Source organism: Juglans microcarpa x Juglans regia, unplaced genomic scaffold (assembly GCF_004785595.1).
Source record: "Juglans microcarpa x Juglans regia isolate MS1-56 unplaced genomic scaffold, Jm3101_v1.0 JmScfU0001, whole genome shotgun sequence".
NCBI lineage: Eukaryota > Viridiplantae > Streptophyta > Magnoliopsida > Fagales > Juglandaceae > Juglans > Juglans microcarpa x Juglans regia.
Genome location: NW_024475745.1, coordinates 7,935 through 26,234, shown reverse-complemented (window position 1 = coordinate 26,234; position 18,300 = coordinate 7,935). Strand labels below are relative to the sequence as shown.

The window sequence follows — 18,300 nt, the reverse complement described above, 5'->3', positions numbered from 1 at the left end:
AGTCCCTAGACTTGCACAGAGGACAAAAGGGAAAGACCATTCCTTGATTGCTTCGATCATCACCCGCAAAGCTAGCACAACGCTTAACATGCAATGACATTCCCTTGACTACTCCAACCCATGCCCATTAAGCTAAATCCCTAGACTCGCACGCCTAACAATGGGCAATGACATTCTGCTGACTCGACCTTCACCTTTTAAAGACACATGCCCTTGAACTCATGCTGCAACCGCCGCCAAGTAAGTTACCTTCAGGAACGAGTTGACGGGCTCGAAAATCTTAGGACCAATGGGGTTGGTGGGCTCCCTAGCTATCTGGCGTAGGTTACAACAAAAAAAACTCTAACGTCGATACCAACAAATCACCTAAGGGAAAAGAATCTACTAGCTCCAGTAGCAACGAAAATGGAAGAAAGTGCATCACGCCAGAAATGTTGAAACTTTTAGCCACAAACCCCCTTATCCTACACTCGAATAAGCCTCCTAAAGGCACATTCCTTACAGCCTTTGCTAGGAGTCCACATATCTCGGTAAGGTCTTTCCTTGAAAATTCGTGTTGAATCACGCAACAAAAACCAGAGACAAGTTCCCTGTATTCATATTATGTCAAACTATCCATATTTTGGTTAATTAAAAGATCTCCAAGGGTTTCTCATTTCAGTAAGTCAGCCTTAAGAATCATGGGCATCTATTTGGGACTAAAGTAGCAAGCCCAAACTATACCAGGCCCAATCCATTGGGTGACCCTCATCAAAAGTAGGGGAAAAGAAGGGAAAGGAATACAAGATAAGGCAAAGTGTTAAAGATCAGGAACTGGAGTCAAGATAAACAAAGGAGATGATGAAGTGAAATAAATCTAACATTCCTTGCCAAGCACTCGAAGGCTTTAATAAAAGGGGCTTTCCTACCCAAAGCAAAGGGATTTGATTTGATCTAAATCCGATCTGAGAGGCTTTTGGGTGACTCTGGCTCAATCCTTGGGAGTGCTTCTTCAACCTCACCACGAGGACTCTAGAGATAGTATCTTCTCTAGGCTAAAAGGGTCATCGATCCCCATTATATTGTGAGATTCGAGCAACCACAAGAGACTGTAAAATAGACCCATTAGAGTGGATTGGCCTCCAAATACCCCGTGGATGTAAGTTTTATACCGAATTATGTAAATTTGTATTTCTCTCTCTTATTTACATTTAATTTACTATTTACTACTATAGATGTACGTACGAGTACCGTATGGATGCCCAAGCCACCATTGTGGGCTTTCGACTGCATCATCATGGTTGAATCACCTCCGTTAGTCGGGGATGACTATTTTTCCCATTATGTCCTACAGTGCGATTTTGTGCACTGAAAGGAAAGATGAACACAAAGGTAAAGTAGGTTGTGTCTTGGGAATGTATGAATCAATAATCTTCGAGTATGGTTATCATGAAGGTATAGAATCACTTGTGAATATGGTTTCCCAAAGGCATAGAAATATGTATTCTTTATTAAGAACAATATTTCAGCCTTTTACACTTAAATGTAGGATTCTTATATGTTGTATTCTCGGTGTAAAAATCACCTCGTACTTGCCAACTCAAGCTTGAAAAGTGAAAACTCTAGTAATTCCAATTGTGATGTAAAAATACTCAACTGCACCAAACGGAGGCATTGGTTAGTCAAAGTAAATGATTAATCAGTTAAACGTTAACTTTTCCCAATATATGAATCATTTGCATGTTCAACATTTTTAAAATCATTATGAGTTCTATTTATTTAATACAATAAATTAACTCCTATCATGCAAGACACTAAAGTACGATTTGGATAGTGAGTTAAGATAAGATGAAAGTTGAATAAAATATTGTTAGAATATTATTTTTTAAGATTATTATTGTTTTAAAATTTGAAAAAGTTGAATTGTTCATTATATTTTGCGCAGAAATTTGAAAATATTGTAATAATGAGAAGAGATTAGTTGAGATGAGATAAAACACTTCTTATATCCAAACGGGGCCTAAGACCTTGCTCAAGACCACCAAGCCAAACAAAGTAATAAGACCTTGTTTGAGACCTCTGAGCGAGGCAAAGCTACTAGATCTCCCTCCAGATCACCAAGGAGAAAAACAAAGACATCACAAGAGGAGGTTTGGATGAGTTAAGATAAGATAGTTGAGATAAAAGTTGAAAGTTGAATAAAATATTATTAGAATATTTTTTTAATATCATTTTTGTTTTGGGATGTAAAAAAGTTGAATTGTTTATTATATTTTGTTTGAAAATTTGAAAAAATTGTAATGATTAAATGAGATGAGATGATTTTGGTATCCAAACCTCTCCTAGTCAAATGAGTATGACCCAATCAATGACTTTGGATATAAGACCCTATTGGCCTAGTACTCTTGCAAGTTTGCAACTCTTAAGATCATATTCTCACTTTGTTTTACTTATAAAAAAGAAATATATTCTCACTTTGTTTCTTTTTTTCTCCTCACCCTCCCTTCGTAGTAGCGGCACCGACCATCTCTTGCTCACTTTCCTCTCACATTGTCTCACTTTTCTCCCTTATAACACTTATACATAATGTCCTAACCATCATACCTACTTTGTTTTGTAAGAAAAGGATTTCTTATGCTTGTTTCACTACAAGAAAATCGCCCCTTTCCTGCGATTTTGTCAATGCCACAAAAGATTTCGCTGCTATTATCATGTAATAGCGATGATTTTGGTGTCGTTGCAAAATTTTGATGCTAATTACACTAAAGAGGTTTCATGAGCAGTACCTTCACTTATTACGGCGATTTTGTGATCTTTTGTGATGATCTTATCATCACAAATTCTCTTGGTCTAGTGCATCGACAAATATCCAATGTAAATAATACTATTACAGCAATAAAAATTATTCGCCACAATAAACTTGCTATTAATCCTATTCTTCCAATGATATTTTGGGTGTTTTCTCTTATGATTTCCAACATCCCCTTCTCTATCTAACCCTACCTCTATTTCTTGACGTTTCCATTTCCCCCACCAAAAGCCCTTACAAAACTTGCTTCTCCTCTTGCAAGATCTTCATTTCAACAGTAAGTCTCTCTCTCGCATTTTCAATGGTGTTGGACAAGTTTGGGTAGTGGTTTATCTCAGACATCGAACTCAGTATTGATGTTGGTATTGCAATGAATTTGTTTTTTAGTGACTTCAATAATGGAGCAGGATACAAAAGCGGGCAATGAAAGACTAGAAGTCAATTTGTAGTTTTCTTTGACGAGGAGTTGGAAGATTTCACTTTTTATCAAGGTATTGTTTTGCCTAAACTAATCCTACTAGCAAAATCTGAGCTTCAATCTATATCCTCCATTAATTCTCGATTTTTCCATTCTAATGATAGGCATAAAGATTTGTAAAGATATTGTCATTGTCTTTTGTTTTGTACTAGTTATTGGACATACTGTATACTAGTTTATGTGTTGTGGTTTATTAATTGGACATGAAGTTCTACCAAGTTGAAATTGGGGTGCTCTCCCATAAGATATTAACTTGTATTACAACCTACAGTATTCCAGAATGGTATCCACCTTACAATTGCTTGATATTTGTTCTCAAGCCTAGCCCCTTCCCTTTTTTATCTTATGCTATCCCCCCCCCCCCCCCAACTTTTAGAAACTCTACCAGTTTATACTTTGGGATATCATTGTTAATTTAGAATGCCTTTAATATATACAAGGCAGTTACCATTCAGAGTAAAAGTTTAATGTTTTATTGTTGTGATTATAGTGATAAAGACAATGAGGAGGCTAATTACCAAATTGTGATGGGAAAAAACAATTGGATGGAAAAATTATGCATTCTGTGGTACTTGAATCTAAGAGGGATGACAGCAGAAAAATAATTGTGGCTACTTAGTTTAAACAACATTTCTATTCTAGTTGCTCAATGCCCCTCAACTTCTTTCGCTTGAAAATGTTGGCATGAGTCATGTAATTAGCCTGCTATAGAAACCTTAGATGTAGGAATCCCTTCAATCAAGGGTCAAACTTAATTATAGTCATAGATACTATATAGAGAAAGAATAGCTTCTTTAGTAGACACCTCGCAGGTATGACATCGTGCTTCTCAGATGAAACAAGCAGGCAGATCGATAGAGAAATACTACAATGATCTATAGGGTTTGTGGTCAGAGATAGATTTTTGTCGCCCCAATCCAATGGAATGTGCAACTGACATATAGAAATACAATTGAATTCTACAGGAGGAGAGAGTGTATATTTTTCTTGATGGGCTAGATGATCGACTAGACAATGTTCGGAGTGATACTCTCCTCCCCACAGTTGAGTAGGCATATGCTCACATTCGAAGGGAGGATATATGCCAATCTGTGATGGCATTGAGAGTAGAGGTAGTGGCTAGTGGTGCTATTATGGCCACCAAAGGTGTGAAATCAGCCCAATCACGAACCTTGGTGAAGTTTGGGTCGTCCTCACGATCCAAGCGTCACACGCTAATGGGAACAAGTGCGCTCACTGTGGCAGTACAAAACATTCCTGAGAGACATGTTTCAAACTACATGGCTATCTAGACTGGTGGCATGAATTACAAGCTCGAAAGAAAAGACATGCTACTGTGATTGAAGATGGCATGGGTCGAGTAGCGGTGGCCACTGCAGAATCTCAATTGTCACTTGTTCCCATGGGTGAATCTTCCACTTCTCTCCCAAATCAAGGTAACTGTGGCCATATTTTTTGTAACTCTACTTCTCATAATGATGGTGCCTGGATTATCGTCTCTGGGGTGATTGATCATATGACATTTGATCCAAATGAGTTCTCCAACACAACTCAACCAAGAAGGACTTGCATTGCCAATGCCAATGGGGCAACTTATCCAATCACAGGGGCTAGAACTGTGCCCTTATCTGTCTCTCTCTCTTTATCTCACACACTCCTTATTCCATCTCTGTCAAATAAATTGATGTATGTGAGTCAAGTTACGGAAGAACTAAAATTGAAGAGTAGGCTTTGGTATTACTTAAAAAAATGCTGACATGGCATCCCATCTTTTTTCTCTTGACTCAGTAAGGCGATTAGGGTAGTGATGGCTACCGCCACCGTCCTCGCGGCTTCGCAGGGCTGGCAAGGTGGCTCTATGACGGGTTCAGATTAGAGAACAACAGCGAATCTAGATTGTCGAGTGGGAGGTGCCGTGGGGGTTGGATTTGTTATGGGTTTTGTGGATGTCATGATGGATCAGCCTCAAGTTTTACCTGAGGTTGAGATTCCATTCAGGGAACCAAAATTTATGAACGGGGAGATGTTTTTCCTCTTCACCAGAACAGAGATCAACCATTCGACAGAACCATTTCGGTTCTCTGTCGTGTTGAAATTCTTGCGTAGGAGGCCTTTGTTAGATCATGTTCAAGGATTTATAAAATCTCGTTGGGGACTCCGAGTTTTTCCAGTTGTTGGTCAGTTGAAGAACTCGAGGAATATTTTAGTCCGACTATCAAATGAAAAGAATTTCATTGCTGTTATGGCTAAGGGGAATTCTAAGATTGTAGATGCACCTTATCGGGTCTCCCATTGGACAATAGAGTTTGTCAAGGAGGACTCTCCGCTGGTACTAGTTTGGCTTTCACTTCCGTGGCTGCCACAGAACTATTTGCACGAGTCTATGTTGCGTTCTATTGGTGGGGGCTTTGGTCGGTTTTTGAAGCATGACAATGCAATGGCATGTGTGACATGGCCAGAGGCGGCACGAATTTGTGTTGAGGTTGATGTCTCCAAACCTTTGAAATGGGCATTTTGGTTGGGGATTCAAGGGCATGCGAGAAGTCATCATCAGGAGCTTATTTTTTAATCTCTTCCTCTGTTTTGCGTTTCGTGTCGGAAGTAGGGCCATGAGGTGACTCAGTGTGGGCGTCGTAATCAATTTGAAACATCTAACACTGTGAATGGTGCCCCTGAGAGTAGGGTATGTGGTCGGGAGAAGGTTACAAATCGGTGGAAGGTGGTGGGAAACAAAAATCCAGAAGTAGTGGTAACAGAGGAGAGAATTGAAGAGGAGGGCTTCTCTAAGCCTCGTCAGGTTGTTATTTTGGAAGATATTAATAAGTGTCGGCATGAAGTGGAGATGGTTGCAATGGAGGTGTTTTATGTGGACTCAAAGGGTGCGGTAATTACTAGAAGACAGTTTGAGGAGGAACTAGATGGTGCAGGATTGGTCAGTAATGTTGATGCTCGAACTGGGGGAGGAGATGATGCGGTGAGCAGTGGGCATTTGATTCAAAAAGTCTTGGCCAGCTAGTTTGAGTTGTTTGAAGAGGTTTCGGATATTGAAGAACCGTGAGAGGGGTTGGAGGTCATGCATATGACGCCTTGTAGTTCACTGAAATTGGTGGATGAGGCATTGGAATTTGAGTTAACTCGCTTGGCAACGACGGGGGATATGGATGGGGGAGTTAACAATTGGATCTCTCTGTCTAAGGGAGAACCCAAAGATGATGTGGTGGATTTGGTGAGTAAGTGTTTCGATTCTAATTCAGAGCTGAATGTTCATTTGAAAAAATTACGGGGTGTGAAGAAGAAAAAGACACTAGCAGTCTTGGATAGGAGGACTCGTTCCAAAAAAATTTTTAGTTAACTATGCAGATTCTCATATGGAATATTAGAGGTATTCGTTTATCGAAGAATCGACTTCGGCACCTAATGAATAAAAATCAGCTGCTGGCGGTGGCTTTGTTAGAGCCTTTTTTTCTTCTAATAAATGTCGGCAATGGGCTACGTGGCTAAAGCAGCCTAATTTTTTGAATAATGCCGAGTAGGGGGTAAAGTTTGGTTGTTTTGGGATGATATTCTGCAGTTTGAACTCACTTCTATGTCAGATCAAGCCTTGTCTGGTTGGTTTGTTAGAGGACGTCTGCGTGTGTTGGTTTCTATCATTTATGCTAGTTGTTTTCAGAGGAAGCGTAGGGAGTTGTGGGAGTATTTGTGTGCTCTCGATGGGGGTAGTTGGTCATGTTTTGTAAGGGGTATTTTAATATTATTAAGTGTGATGAGGAGAATATGGGAGGCTTGTTGAGTGCTTCTCGAGTAAAAGAGGAATTTAATACTTGTATTCATGATTGTGAGTTGGTTGAGTTGCCATCTGGGGAAACAAATTTCTTGGTGTAATGGCAGGCTCGGGAGGAGGAGGATTTGGGCTAAATTAGACAGGATTCTGGTGAGCTCTTAGTTTCTCAATGTTCTTCAAGATGCCCGTATGGAGTATCTTCTACGTATTTCTTTGGATCATTGCCCTATGTTGATTTCCTTAGATAGGGAGAGGAGGGGTGGGATTCAGTATTTTTGATTTCAACGCATGTGGACAACTCATGAAGGTTTTTTACCATTGTTCCGATAGTGTTGGAATAAGGAGGTTGGGGATGTGCTATGGTGAGGGTGAGTTCTAAATTAAAATGTTTAAAGAAGATGTTGAGGAAATGGAATATGGATACATTTGGAAGAGTGGAGCTGGAAATTAAAGGTCTTGAATCACGAATAATGGAACTCGAAGAAATTCTTAGTGCGGATTTTTCCCAGGATCCGGAGAGCGAGCTTCTGATGTGTAAACAGTAGCATATCCAGTGGCTACACCAAGAGGAGATTTTGGGATGTCAGAAATCACGAATCAAGTGGTTAACTGAAATGGATTCGAATTCAGCTTTCTTTCATGCTTCTTTGCGTATTAAAAATAAGAACAAAATAATTGAGAGTATGAAGATGCGGGATGGTACTTTGATATGTTCAGCCAAGGAAGTTCATGATGCAGCCATGGGTTTCCTTCAAGAGTTGCTTTCGGCGACACCTATTGGAAGTCATGAGGCAAGTTTTCATTTGTTGGCTCCTATAGTTACTGAGAGAACTCCTCACTGTGTGCAACTCCATCTCTATAGGAAGTCAAGGCTGCATTGTGGTCTATTCCTCAGGATAGTAGTCTTGGGCCCGATGGGTTTTCAGCAAGTTTCTTTGTCATTGCCTGGGATATTGTGAAACATGATCTGCTTGATATAGCCAAGGAATTTTTTGAAGGTATTCCTCTCATTACTTATTTCGGAGCGACTAATCTTGTATTGATTCCGAAGGTGGATACACCAAAAGATTTTGGGCAATTTCGGCCTATCAGTATGTGTTCAGTGGTCTATAAAATTATGGCTAAAATCATGGTTTTTAGATTGGCACCGAGTATTGGAAAAATATTGTCGGCAGAGCAGGTTGCATTTGTGCAGGGTTGTAGTATTTTTGACAACATGGCTATTGCTCAAGAGTTAGCGAATGGCATGAATCGGAAGACTAGAGGGGGTAATGTCATGATGAAAATTGATATGGCGAAAGCATATGACCGGGTGAATTGGACCTTTTTGTTGGAAGGCTTACCTCGATTGGGTTTCTCGGAAAAATGGTGGTCTTTAATCTTTAATTCTATTTCATCTCCGAGTTTTTCCGTCATGATGAATGGTAGTTGCAAAAGTTTTTTTAAGCCTTCTCGTGGTCTTCAACAAGGTGATCCTCTCTCCCCATATTTGTTCATTTTGTCAGAAGAGTTACTTTCTCGTATGCTTAATCAGGAATTTCAGTTGAGGTGAGTTAAGTACTTTAATTCAAATGGTGGTTTGGGAGGGGGGGTTCACACTTGTTATATGCGGATGATTTGTTGATTTTTGCAAATGGTGAAAAGGGATCTATTCAAAATTTGATGAGAGTGATTCGCCAGTATGAAAGTTTATCGGGACAATTGGTCAGCCTGAGTAAGTCTTCTATTCAAATATTCTTTATAATCGAAGGTTACAATTGAAGTAGCTATTGGGGTTTGTTGAAGGCGCATGGCCATGTGTGTATTTGGGGATGTTGGTTCATGTAGGAAGGAAGAGGCTACATATGTTTAAACCTTTATTACAGAAAGTGCAAAAGAAACTGGCAGGTTGGAAAGGCAAGTTACTATCCTTCGGTGGTAAGCTCATCCTTATTAAGCATGTTCTTAACAGTATGCCTATTCATTTGTTGTCTGTGTTGTCTTTGCCAAAAGGAATTGTTGCTAAACTAACGAAAATGTTTTTCAACTTCCTTTGGGGATCAAGTGGGGATGTTAATAAAAGGAAATGGGTTTCTTGTAGACGTATTTGCTTGCCGGTAGAGGAAGGTAGATTGGGGATCCGTGATCTTTCAGAGGTCTGAAAATCTTTGTTTATGAAGTTTGCTTGGAAGCTCCTTATTGGTGGTTCTCTTTGGGCTAATTTTTTTTGGAAAAAATATGTGGGTGAGGAGCCGCTAGGCTTGATTGGGTCGGTATCAAAGGGATCTTGTTTTTGGAAAGAGCTTGTACATGTATTGCCTTTGCTCATTCGTAATACACAATGGATAGCTAGGGAGGGTGCCTTAAATTTTTGGTATGATAATTGGCTTGGTGATGGACCTATTGTCTATGGTATTCCGGTTGTGGGAAATCCTAAATTGCTTGTTCAGGAATTATGGAATGAGGTGGGATGGAAATGTGATGAGATTCAGCCATTGGTAAATGAAAATATGTTTCAAAGAATCATTCAATCAAATTTTTACATTCAGGGGGGGGGGGGGGGGAAGGATATGTTGGTGTGGAAGCACACGGTGGATGGGGTTTTCACTACAAAGTCGGCCTGGCAAATTATTCGTTCACGCAGCATTATTTGTCCTTGGAAAAAATGGTTTTGGTAAGATCATGTCCCGAAGAAGATGTCCTTTTTTGGTTGGAGGGCATGTCAAAATGCAGTGCTTGTTGATACTATTATTCAGTAGCTTGGGATTTCGGTGGTCTCTAAGTGTCAATGTTGTGCCACTAATAGGATTGAGACTCTAGATCATGTGCTTTGTGTTGGGGAGGGACCGCGGAAGGTTTGGGATTTTATTGCTACACTTTTTGGCATTCGACCTCCACAGGTTCGTGTATGGACAGATGTGATGAATATATGGTGGTGTCGGGCTTCTTTTTCATCATAGGTTCGATGGCTTTGTGGCATAATACTTTTATTGATTTCTTGGGCTCTTTGGAAAGCTCGTTGTGCGGCCCGCATGGAAAATTCTAGATATGAGTCCAAGGATATTATTCGGATGGTAACAGGTATGATTTTGGATATTTCGAGTTCCATGAAAATGTTTAAAGTCATGAGCGAATATGATTTGAGAGTATTAAGGGAGCTTAACTGCCCCATTATGCCGATTAAGAAAAAGATTTTGAAGCTCATTGCTTGGTCACGACCAACAAGGGGCTATTCAAAGCTGAATGTTGATAGGGGTTCCATTGGGAATCCTGGGATGCCTGGAGGAGGGAGTGTTGTTTGTGGTGCGCAAGGGCGGGTTCTTGGGGTTTTGTTCATTCGTATGGTTAGGCTACTAATAATATCACTGAGTGTAGAGCAATGCTTGATGGGCTTTATCTTTGTCGTCAGCTAGGGTTGCAAAATGTTTTAGTTGAGTCTGACTCTAGTGTGGTGATGGGATGGTTTATCTCGGGGGCTTCTAACTATTGGTATTTGTGGGATTTTTTGGAAGAAGTGATCTCTCTTACTTCCTCAATGAATGTTCAGTTTAAGCATGTGTTTAGAGAAGCCAATATGATAGCGGATGTTTTAGCAAAATACGGGGCGAGGGGTGGGATTTGGGATTTTTGTGGGGAGGACTTTGGTCCAAATAGATTAAAGGGGCTTATACGTACTAATAGGTTGGAAATTCCTTATGTTAGACACTAGTAGAGAAGATTGGAGTTTGGTTTTTTTGTTACCAAGATATTCCTCTGCCATAAGTGAGAATTTTTTTTAATAAAATTAGGAAGAGGTCACTCATGGATAGGTGACTTCCGTCTCTTTTGAAAAAGAAAAAAAAGTTGCAGAAGAACTCAATTGTGTAGTACTAATATACTCTACTTTTTGTCTTCTTCAGGATATTCTCAGCAAAGAGATTATTGGGCAGGGTATTAAGAGGGGGGGGGGGGGGATTGTATTACTTGGATGACTTCAGCCCAGGCATAGCAAATCACATGCACCATCAGACCAATAGAAAAGAAAGGGAGATCTGGTTGTGGCATCGGCATTTGGGGCATCCATCATTTGGTTATCTATGACATTTATTCCTGGCTTTATTTTCAAGTTTGCATAATATAGATTAAATGTGATACATGTATCATGGCTAAAAGCCATAGAGTCCCTCATCCAATAAGCCTGAATAAAAGTAATATTTCATTTGCCTTGATACACTCTAATATGTAGGGACCATCCCCAATAACTACTTTGGTAGGACCCCATTTTTTGTGGCCTATGGCCAAGCCACTAGCCATCCCATCCACATGCCTGCCAGCCGTGCCAACCATGCCCATAGCCCATGCCATGGGCTAGCCTAGGCCACCAAGGGCCAAAACATGTCACGGGCCACATTGGCTATGCAAGGCCTTATCATTTTATTATTTTTATTTATTTATTATTTATTTTATTTAATAATATTCCAAGAGACCTATTAGGGGTTTTTACTTTGTAATCTCTATAAATAGGACCCTTAGGCATTGAGTTAAGAACTTTTGATCATTTGACACTTTTTCTCATTGTGGACGGTTTAGGCTTGTTCTTGTGAACACTTCAGTGCTTTTGCACTTGGGCTACTTGGGTGACATTCGTGGACCCCAATGAGAGGATCATCACCTTGCAATTCTTTGAATAGGTGTTGTTCCATCTATCTATATTTTGACTATTGTTTCATCATCACCTTGAAATCCGTAGATAGGTGTGATTCTATTTTTATTCAATATATGAGGTTTATTCAACTCTTGTGAAATCCGTAGATCAATTATTGAATTATTATCATTTGGTTCATTCAAGTTCTTAAGTATTATTACTTTTGTTTTTGGGTGTTCTTCATTGAGTTCTTGGTGTTCTTTTATTGTTGCTCTTCCAATCCATCCAAACCTAATTTTCGACCAACCCAAGTGTTTATCCATTTTCCATATATCATTTGCTCCATACACTTTGCCCTAGCCGTAACCCACTTTCCTTATTAGTCACATTCAAATTCGACAATCACTTGCCATGTTGGAATTGCCCTAGCCGCCCACTTCACTTCCCATATTAGTGTTCCTATAATTTAGGAACCCTAATTGCCCTCATCTTTCCATTCCCTTACTTATCATATTCGGCCATCATAAGCCTTCCCTTCATTAAACCCTAGCCACCCACCTCAAGGCCTATAAGGAAACTCATTCCTTTTAGGAGTCTTGACTTCCTCACATTCAAATTCAAATTGCAATTCAAATTCCTAAACTCAAGGAACCACTCTTGCCAAATTCAAATTCAAATTCAAATTTAAATTCAAGTTCCTAAACTTAAGGAACAATCCTAAACTTATTCAAACTCCATCTCATCTCCATAATCCAATCTTTTAAATCTCTCAACTTCTTCCAATCCATCTAGTCAACCAAGATCATCTTCCAAACCGAACCACCCTAACATTAAGGATGAACCAAACCCAAAGTCAGCCAACCCTAGACACCAAACCCTAGTCCCATTCATCCACATCATCCTCACCTAGCAACTCATCCTAGACTCCAACCGTAGTCCATTTCTTCCAATCTCGAAATCCTCCTTAGCCACCACACAACACCTTAGCTACACTACTCCATTCAAACCCTAATCATCATCCAAGAGGCCTCAACATCAAGGGCAACCCTCAATCCGTCTACATTGCATCAAACACTCATAATTATCATTTAGAACACCCATTCCATCATCATCATCATCATTCCATCACTTAAACACTAAACCTTCATCAACCTTGGAACCCTTCATTGCCATTATTGTTCAAAGACCAAGCAAGAGGGCAAGGTCACTCGGTCATCATCCTCACCAAGGCAAGTTCGTGGACTTAGTATTTAGGGACAAGATCGAGGTCCCTAACATACTTCCTCTGGTTTCCGTTGGTTTGTAATTTTTATTGACGATTGCACTCGAATGACATGGCTCTACCAAATGAAAACTAAAGATGAAGTTTTCACCATGTTTCAAGCATTTCATGCCATGATTCAGACTCAATTCTCCTCCAAGATAAAAATTCTCCGTTCTAAAAATGGTAGTGAATTCATTAACCAAAGATTTCAGGCCTATTTTTGGCAACATGGTCTCCTCCATGAGACCTCATGCTCTCAGAAACCGCAACAAAATGGTGTCGCCGAGAGGAAAAATAGGCACATTCTTAACACTGCTTAGGCATTACTCCTTGGAGCAAAGGTGCCAAGTCGCCATTGGGGGGATGCAGTGGCTACTGCTGTGTACTTAATCAACCGTAATCGGGCTACAAATCCTCTCTACCCATACCTCCCTGCATACTACATCGATGCTTCCTCCTAGAACTTTCGGGTGTGTTATTTTTGTCCATCTCCACAAGTGTCAACTTACCAAACTGGATTCATGTGCAGTTAGGTGCTTATTTTTGGGATATCGTTTACATAAAAAGGGCTTCCAGTGCTATGATCCCACTACCAACCAAACTTATATCACCATGGACATCACATTTGTTGAGTCCGAGACATTTTACTTTTCACTGGTACCCAATTCTTCCCTTCAGGGGGAGACTCAAGTGGAAGAGCTGAATTGGTTGATGGCTCCTGCGAGTGAGCATGAAACTGGAACTAGAGAAGTTGAACCACAAGATGCATCACCAGAAAATGCAAAATTAACATGTGCAGTGCCTGAAAATGAAGAGTCCCCTCACTCCCCAGTACCCGAAGACCCTCCTCCTCTTGAGAATGTTCCTGAGGTAAGCACCCCCATTGCACCTTTACATGTTAATGTCCTAGATTCTTCTGCTAGTTATGTCTTGCCTTTAGACACAAATTGTGAGAAACCACCAAGTAGATACACCCCAGATGAGAAAGAAAGAAGGACCAAGTACCCAATTGCAAATTATGTGTCGACTCAAAGTCTGTCCAGACCTCTTAAGACTTTCACTCAAGCACTATCATGTTGCCATATTCCCAGTAGCATTGAGACTGCTTTGTCTGATCCAAAGTGGGCACAAGCAATACAAGAAGAACTGGAAGCCTTACAGAATAATAACACATGGAGGTTAGTCTCATTACAAGAAGGAAAGAAGACAATAGGATGCAAATGGGCGTTCTCTATAAAATACAAGGCTGACGGATCCATCGACCCATACAAGGCAAGGCTTGTTGCGAAAATTTTTACTCAAACGTATGGCATCGACTATTCGAAAACCTTCTCACCAGTAGCCAAACTGAATACAGTTAGAGTCTTGTTGTCTCTTGCATCCAAATTGGATTGGCCACTACATCAACTCGACGTGAAGAACTCCTTTCTTCATGGGGACCTTGACGAGAAAGTATACATAGACATCCCGCTAGGATATACAAGATCTTCCGAGACCAAAATCGTGTGTAAATTGGAGATGACATTGTATGGGCTAAAGCAGTCACCTCAAGCATGGTTTGGCCAATTAAGTTCAGCTATGAGGAAGTATGGTTATCGCCAAAGTAATTCTAATCGTTCTTTCTTCTTGAAACGAGAACAAGGCAAAGTAACAACTTTGATCGTCTATGTGGATGATATGATAATTACGGGGGATGATGCCGAAGAGATCTCTAGGCTACAAGGGCAATTGTCTAATGAGTTTGAAATGAAGAACTTGGGAGGGCTTAAGTATTTTCTAGGAATAGAGGTGGCAAGGTCAAAAAGTGGCATATTTCTTTCTCAACAGAAGTATGTACTAGATTTATTAATAGAGGTAGGATTACTGGAGTGCAAATCAGTGGATACCCCGATTGTGCAAAACCATAGGTTTGGGGAATACTTGGACCAAGTACCGGCTGATAAAGTGAGGTATCAAAAACTAGTAGAGAAGTTCATATATCTATCTCACACTCGCCCAGACATCGCTTACGCTGTGAGTGTAGTAAGCCAATTTATGCATTGTCCTAGTGAAGACCATATGGCTTTAGTAATTCGAATCCTCTGTTATCTAAAGTCATCACCAGGAAAAGGACTAATGTTATCCAAGAATGACCATCAGAATATTGAAGGGACACAGATGCGGATTGGGCAGGGAACATATTGGATAGAAAGTCTACCTTGGGCTACTTTACATTCGTGGGAAGCAACTTAGTTACATGGAGGAGCAAAAAAAGGTAGTGGCATTGTCCCAATGGTGAAGCTGAATTCCGAGGCATGGCAAAAGGATTGTGAGAGCTTTTGTGGCTTAGAAGTTTGCTAACTGAAGTTGGTTTTCCTCCTAGTTTGGCAATAAATTTATTCTGTGATAACAAGGTTACCATCAACATATCTCACAATCCAATCCAACACGATCGCACCAAGCATGTGGAAGTGGATCGGCACTTCATCAAACAAAACTTGGAAGAGAAGATTATTCGGTTTCCTTTCGTTAAATCTGAAGATCAACTGGCTGACATACTTACCAAAGCAGTTTCCAGTAAAAGCTTCCATGATTCACTTGACAAGTTAGGTGTTAGAGATATCTATGCACCAACTTGAGGGGGAGTGTTGGCGTGAGTCATGTAATTAGCCTGCTATAGAAACCTTAGATGTAGGAATCCCATCAATCAAGTGTCAAACTTAATTATAGCCGTAGATACTGTATAGAGAAAGAATAGCTTCCTAAAATAGTTTTCTTGTACCTATATATCTTGTACTATGTTCTATGAAATAAATATATGAAAATTACGCTTTGACAGAAAACGTAAGTTTGAGGCACAATTACTAGGGTCTAGAGGAGTTCAATGTATCTTTACAACGAGGTTTTTCCTGTCTAATTTTTGAAAGTTGACTTGCAAAACTGTCGAGATTATGGGACTAGGAGCTGCGTTTGAAATTTGGCCTTTACTAATTCTCCATTGGCAAGGGAACCTTGTAATGTGACCGACTAACATTATTTTCCAAAGGGTCAAAATCAGCATAAGCATGGCATGACGTGCATGCAAATGTAAATTTGGTTACTAAATCTTAGAACATATGAGTCGATCTAAGAAATTTATGTATATACGTGCAGGTTTAAAGATTAATGATATCTATAGGTTCTGAGTAATCAATGTGAGAACCATTGCACTGCATTGGGGCAGTACAGGCATTTGAGAGCATGCTCCAGTACTTGAGAGGTTCAATGTAGGCTCCATCAGCTGGCTCCTCAATAGGCTCGCAACTGCAGTCATCTGAGAGTCGGAGAATCTCGGGAAGTGAGAGCGGTTGAGAGATGATGAAGATGAACTGCGAGGAGGTCACTGTTCATGCCTTCCAAGTATAAATGGGACCCATCACTGGCCGACTTCCAGAGTCAACGTGCAAACTTTAAGCTAGAATATAACTGGGAATCTGGTGCAACTGTAACAACATACAGTACGTAGTACTATTACTTGGGTTACAGTACTCGATCGGCTTCAGTTATGCGGCACTCGCTTTAAGAGAGCATACAGTTTGTATAAGAGTGAGCACCAGGAAAGTGACAGCAGCTATGGTAGAAAATGTTCTCCAAGGAGTGCTGAAATAATCTCGTTTAAAGGTAGCCGTCCAAGCATGCCAAGGCGCCTTGTAGAATGCATTCAAGTTTTCAGCCAGGCGAATATAACTTGTGTTCATGTTTGTCAGAAGCAAATGCGGGCAGAGATTGTTGAAAAATCCAGTGGCTGCATTGTTTTCGCCTACCCAATTAACCAAGATTCCCTTTTCAATGAGTAAATCCTCATCTTTGGTAGTCCTGAGAAGGAAACTCATTAGAACTATGTCATCACCAACACGTGCATTATCTGGATAATGGCACAACTCAAAGGCCGTGACATTCCATAGTGTGGACTCCATGTTGGTATCTAATTCCAAATATGGAATTTCCAAGGCTCCGTTTGTGAATTGCAAGTCAACTAAGCTCTTGCTGTAGCTTACATTAAACTCCACTCCGGCCTCATTCAGTTGGCTCGCACTATACAATTGCCGAACAATACCATCTTCATCTCTTACCAATTGGGCTTTAGATGAAGGTAAAAGAAGTGTTCTGACCAAATCAACAAAGTGCTTTATTTCCAAATCATCACGGGGAGTCGATCCTTGAATGTTGTATCTCCTAAAGAAATCAATGGAGAGCCTAGTGAAGGAACTAGGGACTTTAAGAAGACCTAATTCTGATGCATTAATGTTGAATAATTTATCCATAACAAAGAAAGGAAGTTGATTTTCAAGCAATCCCAAGTCCACTTTTATAGTATCTGTCAGCCATGGCTTCAAAAATACTGTGTCTTCAGGTGACCATAGCATGCCCGACTCGCTGATGAAAAATTCAATAACGAAGCATGCATCCAACAATATTAGTTTCACAAACTCGTCACTGCTAAGATGGATAGTTTCTGCATAACAACGACCAACATTTCCTTCCAAACTCTTTATTGTGTCTACTAAATCCTCCACATTACAGTTAGAGTGTTGCAGGAATCTCTCCAAACATCTCGTTTTAAACTTCTCCATGATTTTCAATCTTTCTTTGCTATGGTGAAAAGGCCCTATTGATACAACCAGAGGAGTGAACGACTCTTCATTCATTTTCCGAAAGGGATCTGGAACCCTGTAGATACAACAATCAGTTGATAAGGGTAGCTCCAAGTCTCCTAAATCTTCTTTGATGTTAATCACTAACTCTCTATGTCGATCTCCCTTTGTAATTGAATCGATTGCCTCCCCTTCAATTCTCTCAATCGCTAAATAATCTTCCATCTATCAAGCAGCCTCAGGCTTCCGACCACAAACAAATGGAGTACCTGTGGAAACCTGCATGCATTGATGTGGCTGTAAGACAACAAGGAAGCACCTCAGCAACAGTTGCTATAGCATCTAATGGCTCAGTTCAGTTCGTGGTGACATCATTTTCAACTAGCAGTAATCCACATCTAGGAGAGGCAAGGGCAGCACTCATTGGTGTCCAAGAAGCATTCTCAAAACAGCAAAAAAAGATTATTTTAGCAGGAGACTCGCAAAAAGCCATAACAGCTCTACAACAGATTTAGATGAACACTGAGTGGATAATAGAGAGAATCATCAGTGACACAATTTCTGCCGCAACGCTTTGAGGACTGGACTGCAGTAAAATTACATCGTTCTCAGAATCGATGCATGCATTCCATTGCGCAATAGGCAGTAACCAACAACTTATTTTATAGCAAACCCCCGAATAAAATCCCCCAATGTCTCTTAGAATTCCATAGTGGGAAAGATCCACCTTTCTAAGTTCCTTTTTTTTTTATTTACTAACGTTTGGTTGTATT

The 18,300-nt window shown here is 40.2% G+C and overlaps 1 protein-coding gene across 1 annotated transcript; it reads right to left on the bottom strand.

The window, feature by feature from the left end:
* Nucleotides 1–16,048: 16,048 nt before the first annotated feature.
* On the bottom strand, nucleotides 16,049–17,752 carry LOC121245204 (UPF0481 protein At3g47200-like). Its single transcript, XM_041143478.1, has 2 exons — nucleotides 16,466–17,752; nucleotides 16,049–16,261 (listed from the first exon to the last, which is right to left on the bottom strand). Exons 1-2 carry the CDS (start codon nucleotides 17,750–17,752, stop codon nucleotides 16,049–16,051), a joined length of 1,500 nt encoding a protein of 499 aa, XP_040999412.1.
* Nucleotides 17,753–18,300: the final 548 nt, after the last annotated feature.